The following is a 16049-nucleotide window of genomic DNA, read 5'->3' as shown; positions in this document are numbered from 1 at the left end:
TTGTAAAGAAGCAGATGAAACCGTGGACCACCTAATCAGCTGTTGTAAAAAGATCGCACAGACTGACTACAAACAAAGGCATGACAAGGTAGCAGGGATGATACACTGGAACATCTGCAAAAAATACAAGCTACCTCTAGCCAAAAATTGGTGGGACCATACAAATGAAAAAGTTGAAAAAAATGAAGATGTAAAAATATTATGGGACTTCCGACTACAAACAGACAAACATCTGCACACAATACACCAGATATAACTGTAGTCGAGAAGAAAGAAAAACAAGTCAAAATAATCGACATAGCAATACCATGGGGTAGCAGAACAGAAGAGAAAGAAGTAAGAAAAAATCACAAAATGCAAAGATCTACAAATTGAAATTGAAAGGCTGTGGCAGAAAAAGACCCAAATAATCCCAGTGGTAATTGGCGCCCTAGGTGCAGTTCCAAAAGTCCTTGAAGAGCACCTCAACACCATAGGGGCCACAGAAATCACCATCAGCCAATTACAAAAAGCAGCTTTACTGGTAACAGCCTATATTCCGCGACGATATCTACAACAACAGCAACAACACTGACAATAAAATTCTGGCATCCCAGGTCCTTGGGAAGGACTCGATGTCTGGATAAAACAAACCAGTCAATAACACCTGTCTGACTGTGTAAACAAGAAATAATAATAATGGTAGACCATTACTCAACTTTTTGATGAAACCTTTAATGGCCAGAGAGCCCTAAATGAAGGCTCTTACTTGCAAAGAGGCTGGTTTCTTCATTAATCCTGAATACAGCTTTTCCAAGTTAAAATATGCACTTTCCTGTTCAAAAATCTATGCTCTCCACTCATCTTGGGTTTTGCACCAGAACACATAAATGCTGTGTAATATTTGAGCTTCCGTTTTCTGCTTGGCTGGTCTCCTCACAAGGACGACGGCTGTGGTCAGGCTGCCCGCCCATTGTTTTCTCTCTCTGCCCAGCCAGCCGCTACCACTGCCCGCTGCTTCCTCTTCCAGCGTCCCCACCACCTGTTCACCATTTTTTGTGGCTGCCTGCCACTTTCTCCTCCCGCTGGCAATTCGCTCGTAAACTGCCACACATGGGATTAGCGATGGGTACTTCTTAGAGAATAGAGATAGATAGATAGATAGATAGATAGATAGATAGATAGATAGATAATTTGGAGGAGGAAAAAGTTCAGCCTTAAAAATCAGAAACAAACACAGTTAAATACTATAAAGTCACCGATCAGAAACTAAAATAACCCTGTATGAGTTATTGAATCTCATTATAGTCTGAGTCAATACATAGCTGCGTTCAGTTTTATGACACCGCTACCTGTTTTGAAGATGCACATAGTATTGCAGTACCATGGTGGGATTTGATTTCACAGCTGTGGACCCAAGAGTGGGGTGTTGGGAGTATGCTGGGGGGGGGGGGGGAAGACATATGTTGTGTGCACATTTGTGGAACTAGAAATCCAAGCTATGAGCCTTTGGAACTATATATGACAATCTAGCAAATAATTTACATCCTGCCATTTTCCCCACCATTGCCCTGACACTCAGATACCCTTATACGGCTAGAAGCAGGCCCGTCCCCAGGGCAGGGCAACCAGGGCTATCGCCCCAAGCCTGGACAGGCCCTGTGGTGGGACGCACACTGGCCAAGCGGCGAGTAGCCTGCCTTTGCTCAGCATCCTCATCCTAAGCTCACGCGTGTGTGCCTGCTGCTCCGCTCACTCCCTCTCTCACAGGCCCCGCCCCACACTGACCGAGCAGCCTGCCTCTCTGCTCGGCTCACGTGTTCGTGTGTGTGTGCTCCTGCTGCTGCTTCCTCTCTCTGTATGTTCCCCCATCTCCAAAACCAAGGCTCAGCCTGCAGCCCCACCAGCTGCAGCCAGCTGAATAATACCGCAGGCATTGGGAAAGATGCTGCCGTGGCTGTAGTAAGCCTGGCTTGCTGGGTCTGGGCAGGGTCGGAGAATGTGTTTCCACCACAAAAGCAGCACAGCGACATTAAGAAATAAGCATAAAAGAAACATGCTGCTTTTATCTTTCTCTCTCTTTTTTACCCCATTAGATCTTTTTCTCCCAGTGTGGGAGGTGGAGTATCCTGAGATCCTCTCCAGCTCACTGCCTGGCCATAGCAGGCAGCATGTGGCCCCTGCGCAGTGTGAGCAAGCGATGTCCCGTGAAGTGTCGTGGGAAGGATGGTCACGGATCGCATGGGGGAGCGTGCAGTAAAAATAGTGCCTTGCTTGACTTACAAAGCTGCTGCTGCTGGTTTGAGAGGTACAAAAATGTCCTCACAAAAAACCTTTCATAATTGCTCGTTCACACACAGCCATTTCCCCCCTCATCTGCTGCTTATCTGTGCCATTTTGTTTATCTTTTGTGCTGAAGAATGCTGTGTCTGTGTGAAGCTATGGGGTGGGGTGAGACGGAAGAGAATGCTTATTTTGCAAGAGGGCCCACTAAGTACAGGCTCCAAAATTACCTAAATGCACCACTGCAATAATTTTCTCTTCCTCCACTTAACTGATGATGAATTACTGAAATTAGTACATGAGAGGTGGGGAAATTTATTGGCCAGGTAACAAAGGTAGTGGCTGAAGAGGTGGAGGCTGTCTATTTGTTTTCTTTTCTTCATTTCAGTAATGAATGCACCACTGAGAGACCTTAAAGGACAAGCTGAAGACAGATCATCCTGGAGAGAATCTATCTATGTGGTCACTAAGAGTCAACACTGACTTGACAGCAATCAATCAATCAATCGTCCTGCTTAGGTGGCAGAAGCAAAGTAATACACTTGTATGCTATACAAAGTGTTTCACTGTCAATTTTAAAGACAGGAGAAACTATGAGATCTGGGTCTTTATCCAATATATTCAACTAGCAGTAGCTGAGGCTTGTTGCTGATTGGGCAAAGTCATTTTCCTTAGACTGCACTGATAGGTTGGAAAAGGAAATGTTGTGCCATCAAGTCGCTGTTGACTCCTGGCAACTACAGAGCCATGTTGTTTATTTGGTAACATACAGGAGTGGTTTACCATTTCCTTCTCCTGTGCAGTATGAGATGATGCATTTCAGCACCTTCCTATATTGCTGCTGCCCGTTATAGAAGTTACCCATTTTCTGGGAAACACACCAGCAGGGATTTGAACCAACAGCTTTCTGCTCTCTAGGCAAGATACTTCCCCAATACACCATTAGGTGGCTAGATTGTACTGATAGAGGAATAAAAAAATATGTAATAGATTTTAAAATTAATGTGCTTGCAAAACAGTTGGAAATCTGTAGTATTCAACTTCCAATATTGTTTATTTTATTGAACAATGGCCATACATGACAAATGTGAATCTGAGGAAGATCTCAGCTTATTTGGGGCTTGATGTGATTTTGGAGTTACTGGTTTGATTACTAAGTGGTAAACATCTGTTGAAAACAATAATTTTAACATATTGAAGATTCTTCTTAAAAATACAAACCATATGATATTTAAACCTTTCCCCCCAACATATTCTGGTACAAAACTGTTAAAAGTAGTGCATTCAGCTAATTTCAGTGGCAGGATTGTTCATACAAAATTTGATATCTGTAAGTCATTAGGAAGCATGAAGGAATGCCATCCACTGAACAATTTGGTGCAGAGTTGTTTTCCTCCACCCTTTAACAAAGAGTTGTTTCCCCACATCCTTTAATGAGGGAGGGAGGACTGAATTAATTCTGCCTCCATGCAGAAGTGTGGATTGCCTTGTTCAAAATGATACCTCCCTTGCAATAAATGTACAGTCATGTTGGGAATCCAAGTGTCTTCCTTCAAAAAAAGATTTTTCCCCCAAGAGATCTTATTTTGGTTTTTATTGCAAAGTAAGATTTTTTTTATTTCAATTCAATTTTGGAATAAAAGTTATACCTATGTGTAAAAATGTGTATGTCTGTGTGTGTGTTTTACATATGATGTATATTAAATCAAAATGTTAAGGAGTCCCTGCACATGCCGATTCACCCTCAGCCCTGCCCCACCCCACCCCCAAGGAACAGCCCTGCCTAGAAAAGACAAGGAAGACCACAATGCTCCCCACCAAAGTCATGTGCTGTTTGCTATACAATGCATATACAGAAGGGGGATAACATACTTGGTCAAAACAAGCAGCAAAATTATGAGGCTGATACACTGCAAAATTGCTAGCACTGAATGAAGAATCTATTGTTTCAGATAACCAGGAAGGAGTTGCAACCTTACTTTATTTTTTAAAATACCGACCATGTTGACCAAAGCTCCACTGTGCTAAATACACAAAGACAAGCAAACATAAGGCAGCTTACAACCCAAGTAAGGTGCTTCACAAGATTCTCACATATTTCTTAGTTCTCCAATGGTAAACTAATCTGATGTGCCAAATGAAAAGAGCTTGGAGTACTTCCAGGAGTAACAGAATGCCACATGAACAGTTCTAGTCACCCTAGACCAGGCAGATTTATGTTTATGAGCCAGTTCCCACTGGAAAGCAGATAAAACAAAACAAAACAAAACCAAAGAAACTTTCCACCTTTTTAATAAAGATAATTCTGATCCTTCAAGATACTATCAAAAAGTTAGGAAACTGAGTAACATGCCCAACAAACTTATCAAAAGGAAAGAAAGAAACATTTCCAAAAGGATATGAAAAAGTAATGATACGGCATCTCCCCTCTGAAGGTGAAGCCATGCAGTGCTTCAGAGAAGTCATTAAGAGGCCATAGATCAGAATGCTTCCAACTTCCATTAATTAGGCCAAAGTCATACAGAATTTTTGGAATAAAGGTCTCTCCAGTAAAAAGAGCAGTGGACTATCAAATTAATTCTTTCATTCTGAAATAATATTCTACTACGGAAACTTATTTTTAGCTATTTTAGCTTTCATTTGCATACAGTCCTACAGAAACAACTTCAAGGGACTGCCTAGTGACCATTTAAAATCGGTAATGTAGTCATTAAGATAATTAACACTGCAAACAAAGGATTAGGAAAGACCTATATCTTCCCTAACTCTATAGATAACATTTCAAAAGTTGCTTAAAATAGATTGGCCTTTGTTAAAATGCAAGGGTCAGATGCACTACTGTAGTAACTGTACTAATGAAGAAATGCTCTGGATACAGTGATGGCCTTTGTAAAGCAGGGTTGAGTAGTTCACAGTTACTGAGCTGAAATCAAACACACAGAATCGCCAATAAGATAGAAATTGAAAGCCTCCATAATCAAACCATTAATGCTTATCATACCTCTCAACATCAAGTTAAACTATACTCACCATAGGTTGTCCTGGCTCAGAAAATTTCACTTTGATATCCTGCAGGTGCTTCAAAATTGGCTCATCATATTCCTAAACATAGAAGGAAAAGCTATCTATTTTGAGCTATGTATAATTTGATTGAAATGTATACTACACAACAGGAGATTAATATTTTTGGTTTTCATAACCACTGTAACAATAAGCAAATTGTTACTTTCCATACTGTAACAGTGAAATATACTTCAGAACTTTTATTGTGTATACTAAAATCCCATATGGGTATTATTATTATTATTATTATTATTATTATTAATTCGATTTCTATACCGCCCTTCCAAAAATGGCTCTGGGCGGTTTGCACAGAGAAATAATAAATAAATAAGATGGCTTCGTGTCCCCAAAGGGCTCACATTCTTAAAAAAAAAAAAAACACGATAGACACCAGCAACAGTCACTGGAGGTACTGTGCTGGGGGTGGAGAGGGCCAGTTATCCTCCCCCTGCTAAATAAAGAGAATCACCACATTAAAAAGGTGCCTCATTGCCAAGTTAGCAGGGGTACACAGTTCCAGCCCATACACATGGGCAGGAACATAATATGTGAACAGGAATACACAGTTCCTGCCCATAGTGTAAACCAGTAAGACACAAGAAGCGTGAGGGATGAAGAAAAAAATACCTCAAGAGAGACAAGGCAACAATTCCAACAGAAAAGACATCAGCTAGGGGAATCATGAGGGGAAAATGTTTGAAAGATTTCTACAAAGTAATTTGAAATGAGGAGAAAACTGAGCAGCAGAATTTGGGTGGCTCATGAATTCTCTTTCTACTTGTTCTCCAGAGAAGGGCCCAAATACTGGGTGCTCTCCTTTCTGTCCAACAGGAGGCAGGTTCTTGGAAGACAGACTCTACTGGGGACTGGACTAAAAAGACACTTCTCACTTCCCTTCTGAAGTCAGTAGCTACTGACTTAGCAATATTAAATTCCAACTAAAGACACGAAGCTCACCAAACAAGTAGAAGCAGAATTCACTGGTTAGCCATTTTCTTCTAACTAGTGATCTCCTGCTGCTCCACTATACACTGGGACTTAACAGTCATGCTCCATAGGAATAGTTTTGCCAAAAAACAACACAACTAGCACTCTCTAAAACTATGCTGGTCTTGGATCGTAAGAGATGACTGATCATTCCCTAAAGCACCTTTGTATCAAAGATACCTTAGTAGAAGCAAACAAAATGATTTCTTAATTTATAGCAAAAAGCATCTAGGGACAACTGCTCTGCACATTTCCTTCTTCAATGATCTAGAATGAGTAGCCTAGTAGGGATGTGCAAGAACCTGTTCGGAGGCCCTTTTATGGACCTCTTTTACGGAAACCCTTTTACAGTCCAGCGGGGCAGCAGCATACCTCCCTGCTGCCCTGTCCGCTCCTCAGACCAGAAGTAACCTGTGCACGTGCGTACATGGGGGGGGGGCAACGTGCACATGGGTCACTTCCAGTTACTTCTTTCTGGTCCAAGGAGTGGACAGGGTGGCAGGGAGGTTCCGCCGGACCGGTTTTTTAAGTAAGTGCTGGTATGTGTGTATAAGTGCATCCTTCTCCTCCCCCCCACCGGTTGCGGGCACATCCCTTTAGCCCAGCATACCCTCTAAGAGTATGCACAATAATTTCCCCATGTGGCATATGTGTTTATCCAAGGCCTCATAGGTTTCCACAATATGGACTTTAGCCAATGAGCTACAGAGATATTGGATGCCTTCTCTTCCCTCCCACTACGTTGATGAAAGGCGAAAAGGATTGAGAGAAATACCTTGCCCTACACAGATAAGATGCAAGAGCTTTCTGAACATGGAAACAAAGCGAAGCCTCCTCCTGGGAAATGTTTAGGCTTGGGGCCAAAGCTGGACAGAATTAATTCTGGCTTCCTAATAAAATGTGCATTACCCTGAGGATAAAGAATTGAGGTGAAGCACACCTCATGAAAAATGCAATGAGAAGGATCAGCAGAAAGAGCAAGCAACCCCAAGATCTTGACAGCTGAAGTAATGGCCACTGGAAAAACAGTCCTAAAAGACAAAATGTAGACAAACACCTTTCAGAGGTTTGAAAGGATTTTTGTATGGGTGCCATGAGTGGGGGAAAGTCTCCCCACCAAACAACACCAGATTGAGCCAGGTCCCATTGAATTCAATAGGGCCGCCACCATTTCTTCCTCTGCCATCACCAACACCTATGGCCCCTGCAATGCCATGGCAGAAGACCTAAACAGTGATGTAAAAAGCCACCTGGGAAATAGCACACATATGCTATTTAGTTCCTCTGTTGCTGGTGCCATGAGAGCTGCAGGTGGTGGCAGAGGAGGGAGATGGAAGTGGTGGTGTTTAGTGGGCACAGCTGGAGGGTGGTGGTGGCGGTGGCAGCTGCTCTGTGGTGGCAACTTGTGGCCACTGTCGTCCAAAAATAAAATGTAAAAAATATATTCAAAAATGTAAAAAAATTTTTGACAGATGGGGCCATCACCACTGTTTGAACATAGCCCCCTGCTGACCTCATTACACCATTGCCGGTGTGTGTGTGTGTGTGTGTGTGTGTGTGTGTGTGTGTGTGTGTGTGTATAGAATGTTCAAGAATCATCAGTGTTCAAGACTCATCTACAGTGTTCAAGAATCATCTGCATATATTGTCCAAAGCGGAATCTAGGATTCAAAATGGAATTGGAGACATTAAGTGATGAGGCTAGACCCCCAACACAAACACCCGTGAATTTGTCTGGTCCTTTTTAAAGCCATCTATCAGCACATTCTGTGAGAGCAAATTCTAATTATGCAATAGATTGTGTAGTAGCAATGTGCACTAACCAGTTCGGGCCGAACCAGTTCACCACAAACTGAGCCGGTTTGATGAATCCGATCATGAACTGAACTATCCTTCAAGGTTGGTTGGCCCACGATTGGACCGAACCAACCCTAGTTTGTGGCAGACTGGTCCGATGGGCTTGTAAAAAGAAGAATCCAGCGAGGATTCCCTTTTACAAGCAAAACCCTTCACAACAGGCTTCTAAAGAGGGGCTGGGGTGGGGTGGGATGATGCATCTAAAAGTAGATAAAGTCCTCTCTTCCGCCCCTGGCCCAATGTGGAGCGGTGGCACTCGCTCCCTTCAACAGACTGGAGCCCATTCCCACCCCCACCCCCACCCCCTGCCTGTGCTGTCTCCAAAAACGCTGGCACGGGGCTGCTGCATGCCTCCTTGCAGCCCCGGTCAGTGGCTGGTGAGCAGGTGTGACGTGTGCACGTGCACTGGCCACTTCTGGTACAAGCACTGACCAGGGCTGCAAAGAGGTACGCAATTTTTTTTGAGACAGCACCAGCTGGGGGAAAGCAGTGGCGGGGGAGGGGGGAGAGAATGGGCACTCTCCCTGCTCCTTAGAGGTACCTCCCCCCGCTTCCGAACAGCTCCGAACGCTGGACCAGTTCGTGCACATCCCTACTGCTTTGATCAAACCATCATCTGTCACATAAGAAAAAAGGCAAATGGTGGTTTGATCTTAATTAATGCTTAATTCATTGAGCATTTTATGTGAGGAAAGGGGAGGAGATGGAAAGCATGAACACAGGGCTCATTTCCAGTCCTCCAAGCCATAATCTGGAGAATCATCTGAATGAAGTCCATTATGTTATTGCATTAATAGCAATATCAGTTTCCAAGCATGCATTCCAAGTATGTTTCCAAGTATTCCAAGTATGCATGCAAATCATACTTCTGCTCCCATTCTAGTCATCAGCTTAACATTCAAATTGAGCTGACATTGTCAATATAGATTAGTAAAAAACAAAAACAAAAGCCTTTCAATCTGTTACCTGTACTAATTCACTCAGCATATCTACATTTCTAAATATTGTAAACCAAAAATCTGGGATTCCATTGGGATTCGTCTCTTCAGCTGCTCCTGCTTCTTTTTCTTCTATTACTACTTTATTTTTCAGGTCTCCCTAGAAACAAAAAAGAGATTATTTTCATTGTTTTCGTACAGAACCTTTTGCTAAATTTATTCCAATTTTCTCATGAAATGTAAATACTTTGTTTGGTATGGGTCTTTTCAGTGTTCTTAATGCTGAACAGTGGTCACTCCATTATCAAAAGTAGGGCTATCCCAAGTTTATCTATTTAGAAGCCAAAGAGGTCCAGCAAATAAAGTAGCAATTCTTGCATACTTGGGGGACTCCTCAGATACTTTAAGAACATAAGAACAGCCCTGCTGGATCAGGCCCCAAGGCCTACCTAGTCAAGCATCCTGTTTCACACAGTAGCCCACCGGGTGCTATTTATTATTATTTTATTAACTAAATTGGTTCTTTAAAAGTTTTTCAAAATAGAACTCAAGAAGAACCTGTGCTCAGTGAGATCCAGGTCCCATCGAATACTGAAGTAACAGCTAGTGACAAATAAAAAAAACCCTACTTCATTCCCAAACATCTTATAGTATCCCAGGAGGAGAAATTAAGAAATAGGATAGTGAGAAGCTTAAGAGCCTTCCTGCCCTGTGGTATATATTCATCACAAAGAATGTTGCATGTGTAACTGACTTTTGCATAATCAAATTTCTATTTTTAAAAATTTACTAGTGTCCCCCAAAATATAGATGGCAAGCACAAACAGCCAACCTTTTCTTATTTGGGGTGTTACTGTGGCACTGGAATGGAACCCATTAGCAGAAGAGGCTGTCAACAGGTTACGAACAGTGCAGACTACGACAGTAGTGGAACAAATCCATATGCAAAATGTTCCCTTTCATTAGGCAAACTGCATTTGTTCAAAAACAGAAAAACCTCAGAAGCATCCGAGTTGACACACGCTCAGAATGTGCTCTGCCTGTGCAGGTGTTTTATTTAGATCATTTAAGCAGGTATTTATGATAAGAGTTTAGAGGAACTTTAGTAATCACATCTTAGGTTATCATTTTAATAATTCTGTTCAAAATTTTCAAATTACCATGTTATTTCTACTTACAGCTAGTTTTTCTTCTTCCTCATTTTCACTGTGCCATTCCGCCTCTGCATCTGTAGGTTCAGCAGTACCAGTGATAAAATCCCTTCTCTGTGCAAGTTGTATAAAAAATGAAGACACATTGGAACATACCAAAGTTACCAAACAGGAACATTAAAATCTTGCAGAAAACTGGACTCAATGCTGAGATGCATCCAAAGTTATCACAAAGATTCTGCACACAGAATGCATTTCTGTTCAGAGAAGAGGTTCTTTTGTGAATGCAGGTCTCAATATATGAATATATTTCAACTCAACACACTCAACACTGCAGAACTAATTTGTATTAGAAGTCAAACAGCACAATCTTAAGTATGTTTACCCAGAATCAAAAAGTACATCCAAAGGGGCTTATGCCCTTTTACGTATAGAATTACAGCCTAAGTGATCCTAAATATAGGATTACAGCCTAAGCAGTCTGAGAATCTGATTTTTGGTATATAGTAAATTAATCTAACCAAAGTGCCAAACACCTTTCAAACACTGAGTGGGTTCAGAGGTCACATGGGATGATGGTTTATTTTAGCTAAGGTTTATTTAACAAACCTGGGCTGATGCCACAACTACTCAATTTTGTTTGTTTCACTGTATCATGATATGTTGGTGTCCTGCCTCTTTTACTGGACTCCATTTCAATCCCTGGATCTAATCCCAGGACTGAAACAGAGGAAAACAGATTCAATCCCAGGATGCCTTGCTCTGCTCGATTTCCAGCAAGGCCTTGCCTCATCAAGGGCTCTCCAATTATTGTCAATCAGAATGGAACACTGTACTTACCTGAAGAGCCCATTCTCAGCAGGGAAGTGCAGTGCATCCAACAGCGGGTTGCTCTCTCCCATTCGTTCCTAGACAGGGCCAATCAGACTTCAGCACTCCCCAGAGGGCCCCCTCCTGTGAGTGGGAGGAGCATCCCGAGAAACCAGTTCTGACTGATAAAGCCAAAGGTGCCCAAGAAAATACAGTGATAAATACATTAACAGATAACAGAAACCAAACAACTCAAGAGAAGAAAGGAAATAACCATCCCAAACCTCTAACCCAATATTTCCCCCAGTGGGAGGAATCAGAAGGATATATCGTGAAACCAGACCAAAATTACTGGCTCACTAAGCAAATAAGCAGAGATATGAGTGGGGCGGATGCACTCCTCTTCCCTGCTGAGAATGGACTCTTCAAGTAAGTACAATGTTCCATTCTCCAGCAGGGAAGAGGAGTGCATCCGACAGCAGGACCTACATAAGCTTCAGTCCCACTGGGAGGGAAAATCTCTGCTTCCTAAGTTTTGACTACCTGCTGAGGAACACTTCTGCCGAACGAAGCATCAGCCAATCCTACGGAACTCAGCTTGTAGTGTCTAACAAGAGTGGACGAACAGGACCAAGTCACTGCCCAACAAATGTCAATCAGAGGAGCCTGAGTAGAAAATGCAGCAGATGTAGCTGCGCTACGTGGAATGAGCCACTATGCCAAGAGGCAGAGGAACTCCAGCAGATGTGTAGGCCTGAGATATGCATGCCCGAATCCAACAGCCCAGAGTGGAAGAGGAAACCCTTTTCCTCAGGGTGCAGGCATTGAACGAAAACAAAGAAGGTCTCTGACTGGCAAAAACATCTAGTCAGTCTGATGGAAACCCTCGCAGCCAGCCTAAAGTCTAGCATGTGCCAAGACCTTTCCTTTGCACTGTAAGGACTAGGACAAAAGGAAGATAAGTAAATTTCTTGTGATCTAGGAAAAACCAAATTGGTCTTGGGAACAAAAGAAGGATCTGTACGGAGAAACACATAATCAGGGAAGGTTATGAAACACATAATCCAGGAAGCCCTTTCCTGATGGACAGTGCTCCCAGCTCCAAGACCCTACAAGCTGAAGTAATAGCTATCAAAAACAGAACTTTCCAGGAAAGAAACTAAAGGTCTACTGTTCTCAAGGGTTCAAAGGGCACCTTGGTTAAAGCCTGAAGCACCAAATTTAAATCCCATGTGGGGAAACTGTGCATTACCGGAGGACTTAACAGAGCCGCCCTTGTCAAAAATCTCTTTTCATGGGGATGGATCAATGGCGACATGGAATCATTGACCCTCAGCACTGAAGAGAGTGCCATCCCCTATCTCCTAGGGGTATTTGGCATTAGAGCCCTATCTAACCCACCCTACAAAAAGGAAAGGACAGAGTTCACCAAGGTGCACAAGGAAATTATACCCTGTCACTGGCATCACACATCAAAGGCCTTCCAGGAAGCCTGATAGAGCCTCTTAGTGGATGAGCATCGAGAAGCTAACAGTTTTCAAAACCTTGTCAGAATAACCCCTACTCCTCAGTGCCTCCTGCTCAAGCACCAGGCCTTGAGGTTTAGCCAGCCCGGGTCTGGATGGAAAATTGGACCCTGACTGAGTTCTGGACTGTCCCCCAATGGAAGAGGTTCTGCTACTGACAACTGAATGAGATCCGAGTACCAGGGCCTGCGAGGCCACACCGGGGCAAACAGTACTACTTCCACCCCAGTTGCCCTGACCCTCTGAAGTACCTTGTGCAGTACAGCCTGAGGTGGAAAAGCGTAGAGAAGACCGCCTAGCCACTCGTGTGTCAAGGTGTCCGTGCCAGTCACCTGATGACAGAGAAACCTCGAAAGAAACTTGGGAAGTTTGTGGTTGCATGGTGAGGCAAACAAGTCTATTTCCATGGTCCTGAACCTCTGGCAAATTCTTCTGAACACCCCATTGTTTAGGGACCACTCCCCCGATCCATGCTCTGTCGACTGAGCCAGTTGACCTGGACGTTGTCTACCACCACCACCCTGACATGTTCCGCTGATATTGACAAGAATCTGAGTGCATCCGCCCACTCGAACAGAAGAGTGGTTTCTGAAAAGAGACTTGGATTGAGTGCCTCCTTGCCTGTTGACATGTGCCTTTGCAGTCGCATTGTCCATCCAGACAAGCACGTGAGTCTGAAGAAGAGCTGACTGAAAGGCTAAGGAGGACAGGCGGATCTCCTGCAGCTCCAGACTGAGGGAGAAAGGATTCCAACATGCTACAGAAGACTTGATTAATGAAGATAAGGAGATTGGGCCCCACATTCCGGACGATATCCTGTCCTGAAAAGGAAGCACGGCCCATTGCAAGGGGTGTGAGTGGAAACGCGCACAGGGTACTAGATCGTAAGAGGCCACCATGCTCCCCAAAACATGGGTCAGAGTTGCTAAATCTGTTTTCGACCTCCTTCCTGCCTTCAGACACATCAGAGATATAGAAGCTGCCTTTGAGGAAGGAAGGGAAGCCATTCCCCTCTCCGTATCTATGCAAGCTCCCAAATGAGTGATATGACACGACGGAATCAGAGTACTTTTTTCAAAATTCACTACAAACCCATGTTCTTGAAGCAAGTGGATGGTAGTTCAGACTTCCCTGTGCCCTTGCCAGATTTACGATGACCTGATCAAAAGATCGTCCAAATAAGGATAAACATGGATGCCCCTGGTTCTCAAGTGCGCCACCAGTGCCACCATAATCTTGGTAAACACCCACGGCACAGATGAGAGGCCAAAGGGCAGAACCTTGTACAGGAAGTGGTGACCGCCATACACAAACCTCAGATACCTCCTGGAGTCCAGACAGCAACATGAAGGTAAGCCTCCGTAAGGTCCAACAATGACAGTGGTCCCCCCTTTGGAGGGCTCATAGGATGGAACGTAAGGTCCCCATCTTGAACTTGCGCTTTTTAATGAATCGATTTAAATGTAGTGATGTGCACGGAACTGCAGAGCTGTGGTCCAGCACTGGGGTGGGGGTTCCTTTAAGGGGGGGGTGTACTTACCCCTCCTGCTGCTTTCCCCCCTCCGGCACACCTTTTTTTGTTAGCAATTGGCAATTGTTAGATAGCTCCCTGCCGCCCCCGCCCCTTCCCCCTCTCGACTGCAAAAGGCTTCAGGAAGCCTTTTGGGCGTGCGCGCGTCACATCTCTGCGACGTGTGTGTGCGGCCACATGTGTACGCATGTCGCAGAGACGTGATGTGCACGTGCGCAACATGCACACACGCAAAAGGCTTCCTGAAGCCTTTTGTAGCCGAGAGGGGGAAAGGGCAGCAGGGAGGTATCCTGCTGCCCCAATTGCTAACAAAAAAGGCGCGCCGGAGGGGGGAAAACGGCGGGAGGGGTAAGTACACCCTCCCCCCACCCTTAAAGGAACCCCTACCCTAGTCCGCTCAAACCACGAACCGCCCATGCTCGGACCAGTCCGGAGGCCTATAGAATGGCCTCCGGACCGGTCCATGCACATCACTATTTAAATGCTTCAAGTCCAGAATAGCCCTCCAGCTGCTGTTCTTTTTGGGAGCGAGAAAGAAAATTGAATAAATGCCTAAGCATCTTTGAATCAAGGGAACCTCCTTTATGGCTTGAATTTCCAACAGTTGCTGGATGGTCTCCAGCACTAGCTTGTGCCTGGCTTGTTTGTGGGACCTGGGAGAAGGAAGGTAGTGACCAAAAGGCTGAAGTGTAAGTTCCAGTTGGTAACCCTCTGTGATGGTGTCTTGCACCCATTTGTCAGATGTCATTTGCGTCCACACATGCAGAAGCCTGTAGACAACCCCCGACCAGAGGCAGGGCAGAGTCATTGAGTTTGGGGATGTTTGAACCCCTTGTGCTTTTGGGGCCTGCCGGGGTTGCTGTCCTTTGCCGGGGGCGGGGGCTTTCCCCCTCGCCAATGGAAACGATATTGCTTGGGCTGTTTAAACTGAAAGGAACAGGGGGCACAAAAGGAAGGATTGAAGGACCGGGCAGGTTTCCTCTTGTCCTTAGTCTGAGAATAAGGCATGGCCTTCTTTTTCTTCTTTGTTTCCACTAGCACTGGATCCAAGGCTTCACCAAACAGCTTTCCCCCTGAAAAAGGAGATGAAGCCAAATTTGTCTGGACTTCTGGTCCACCTTCCAGTTCTTTAACCAGAGAAGGCATCTTACTGCCACATCTGCAGCCAGGGCCCTTGCCGAGAACTGTAGGGAATCCAAACTAGCACCAGCCATGAAAAATGATGCCTTGAGGAGCTTATTTAGCCCCTGCTTTAGAGGTGGCTGCTTATGAGGAAGAGCCCCCAACAGTTCCCTTGTCCACATAACAGATGTTCTCGCAAACAATGAGGTTGCTATGGCTGCCCGCATGGATAGCTCTGATGCCTCATGGGACCTCCTGAGAATGGTATTGCAATGTTTATCCTCAAAATCTTTGAGGAAGTCATCCCCATCCTTTAATAATACAGCTCCACTGACCAAAGCAGCCACAGGCACGTCAATGAGTGGCATTTTAAACAGGTAATGTAAATAATAAAAATAAAAAATAATAAAAGTTCCTGGACGTCCTGAGTGAACCCGTAAATCTGTTCTGCACAAACAGGTGGGTTCCTACTAGTCCCTGACACCTTCCACTCCTCCAAAACTGCTTTTTTGAAAAAAAAAATTGGACATAAAATACGTGCGTCCGAATCCCCTGCGTGAGGAAAGACTGTAGATTCTCCCTCTAAAAGTACCCCCCCCCCGAGGGGGGTGCTGATTAGGGCCATCCAATTTTAAAACTCTATGTGCCTTCCGAAGGAGTACACCAAAATCCTCCTGTCTGAACAGCTTGTGCGGGGGGGGGGGATGGGGATGGGGATGGGGATAAGGTCCTCCTGCTCCTCATCAGACAAATCATCCCAATCTTTACCAGACTCAGACTCATCGGAAACAGGAGGGTCCGA

The 16049-nt window shown here is 44.4% G+C and overlaps 1 protein-coding gene and 1 non-coding gene across 5 annotated transcripts in view; both read right to left on the bottom strand.

Annotated features, from left to right (window-relative positions):
* NAP1L4 (nucleosome assembly protein 1 like 4) overlaps nt 1-16049 on the bottom strand; it is a 116567-nt gene that overhangs the window by 48397 nt on the left and 52121 nt on the right. For all 4 annotated transcript variants that reach the window (XR_008313708.1, XM_053285493.1, XM_053285494.1 and 1 more), the window contains exons 6-8: nt 10286-10372; nt 9136-9267; nt 5293-5364 (exon numbers count right to left, since the gene is read on the bottom strand). Coding sequence is in view for 3 of the 4 variants with exons in the window: in XM_053285493.1 (XP_053141468.1) it covers nt 5293-5364; nt 9136-9267; nt 10286-10372 (291 nt within the window). In the remaining variant the exon portion in view is untranslated. The remainder of the gene's footprint in view (nt 1-5292; nt 5365-9135; nt 9268-10285; nt 10373-16049) is intronic.
* Nucleotides 9898-10022, bottom strand: LOC128341384 (small nucleolar RNA SNORA54). The gene has a single exon (XR_008314389.1). It is a non-coding gene; the product is annotated as a small nucleolar RNA SNORA54 (small nucleolar RNA).

Source organism: Hemicordylus capensis, chromosome 1, assembly GCF_027244095.1.
Source record: "Hemicordylus capensis ecotype Gifberg chromosome 1, rHemCap1.1.pri, whole genome shotgun sequence".
Classification (NCBI taxonomy): Eukaryota; Metazoa; Chordata; class Lepidosauria; order Squamata; family Cordylidae; genus Hemicordylus; species Hemicordylus capensis.
The sequence above is the reverse complement of the archived record's forward strand: the minus strand, read 5'-3'. Positions and strand labels throughout refer to the sequence as shown.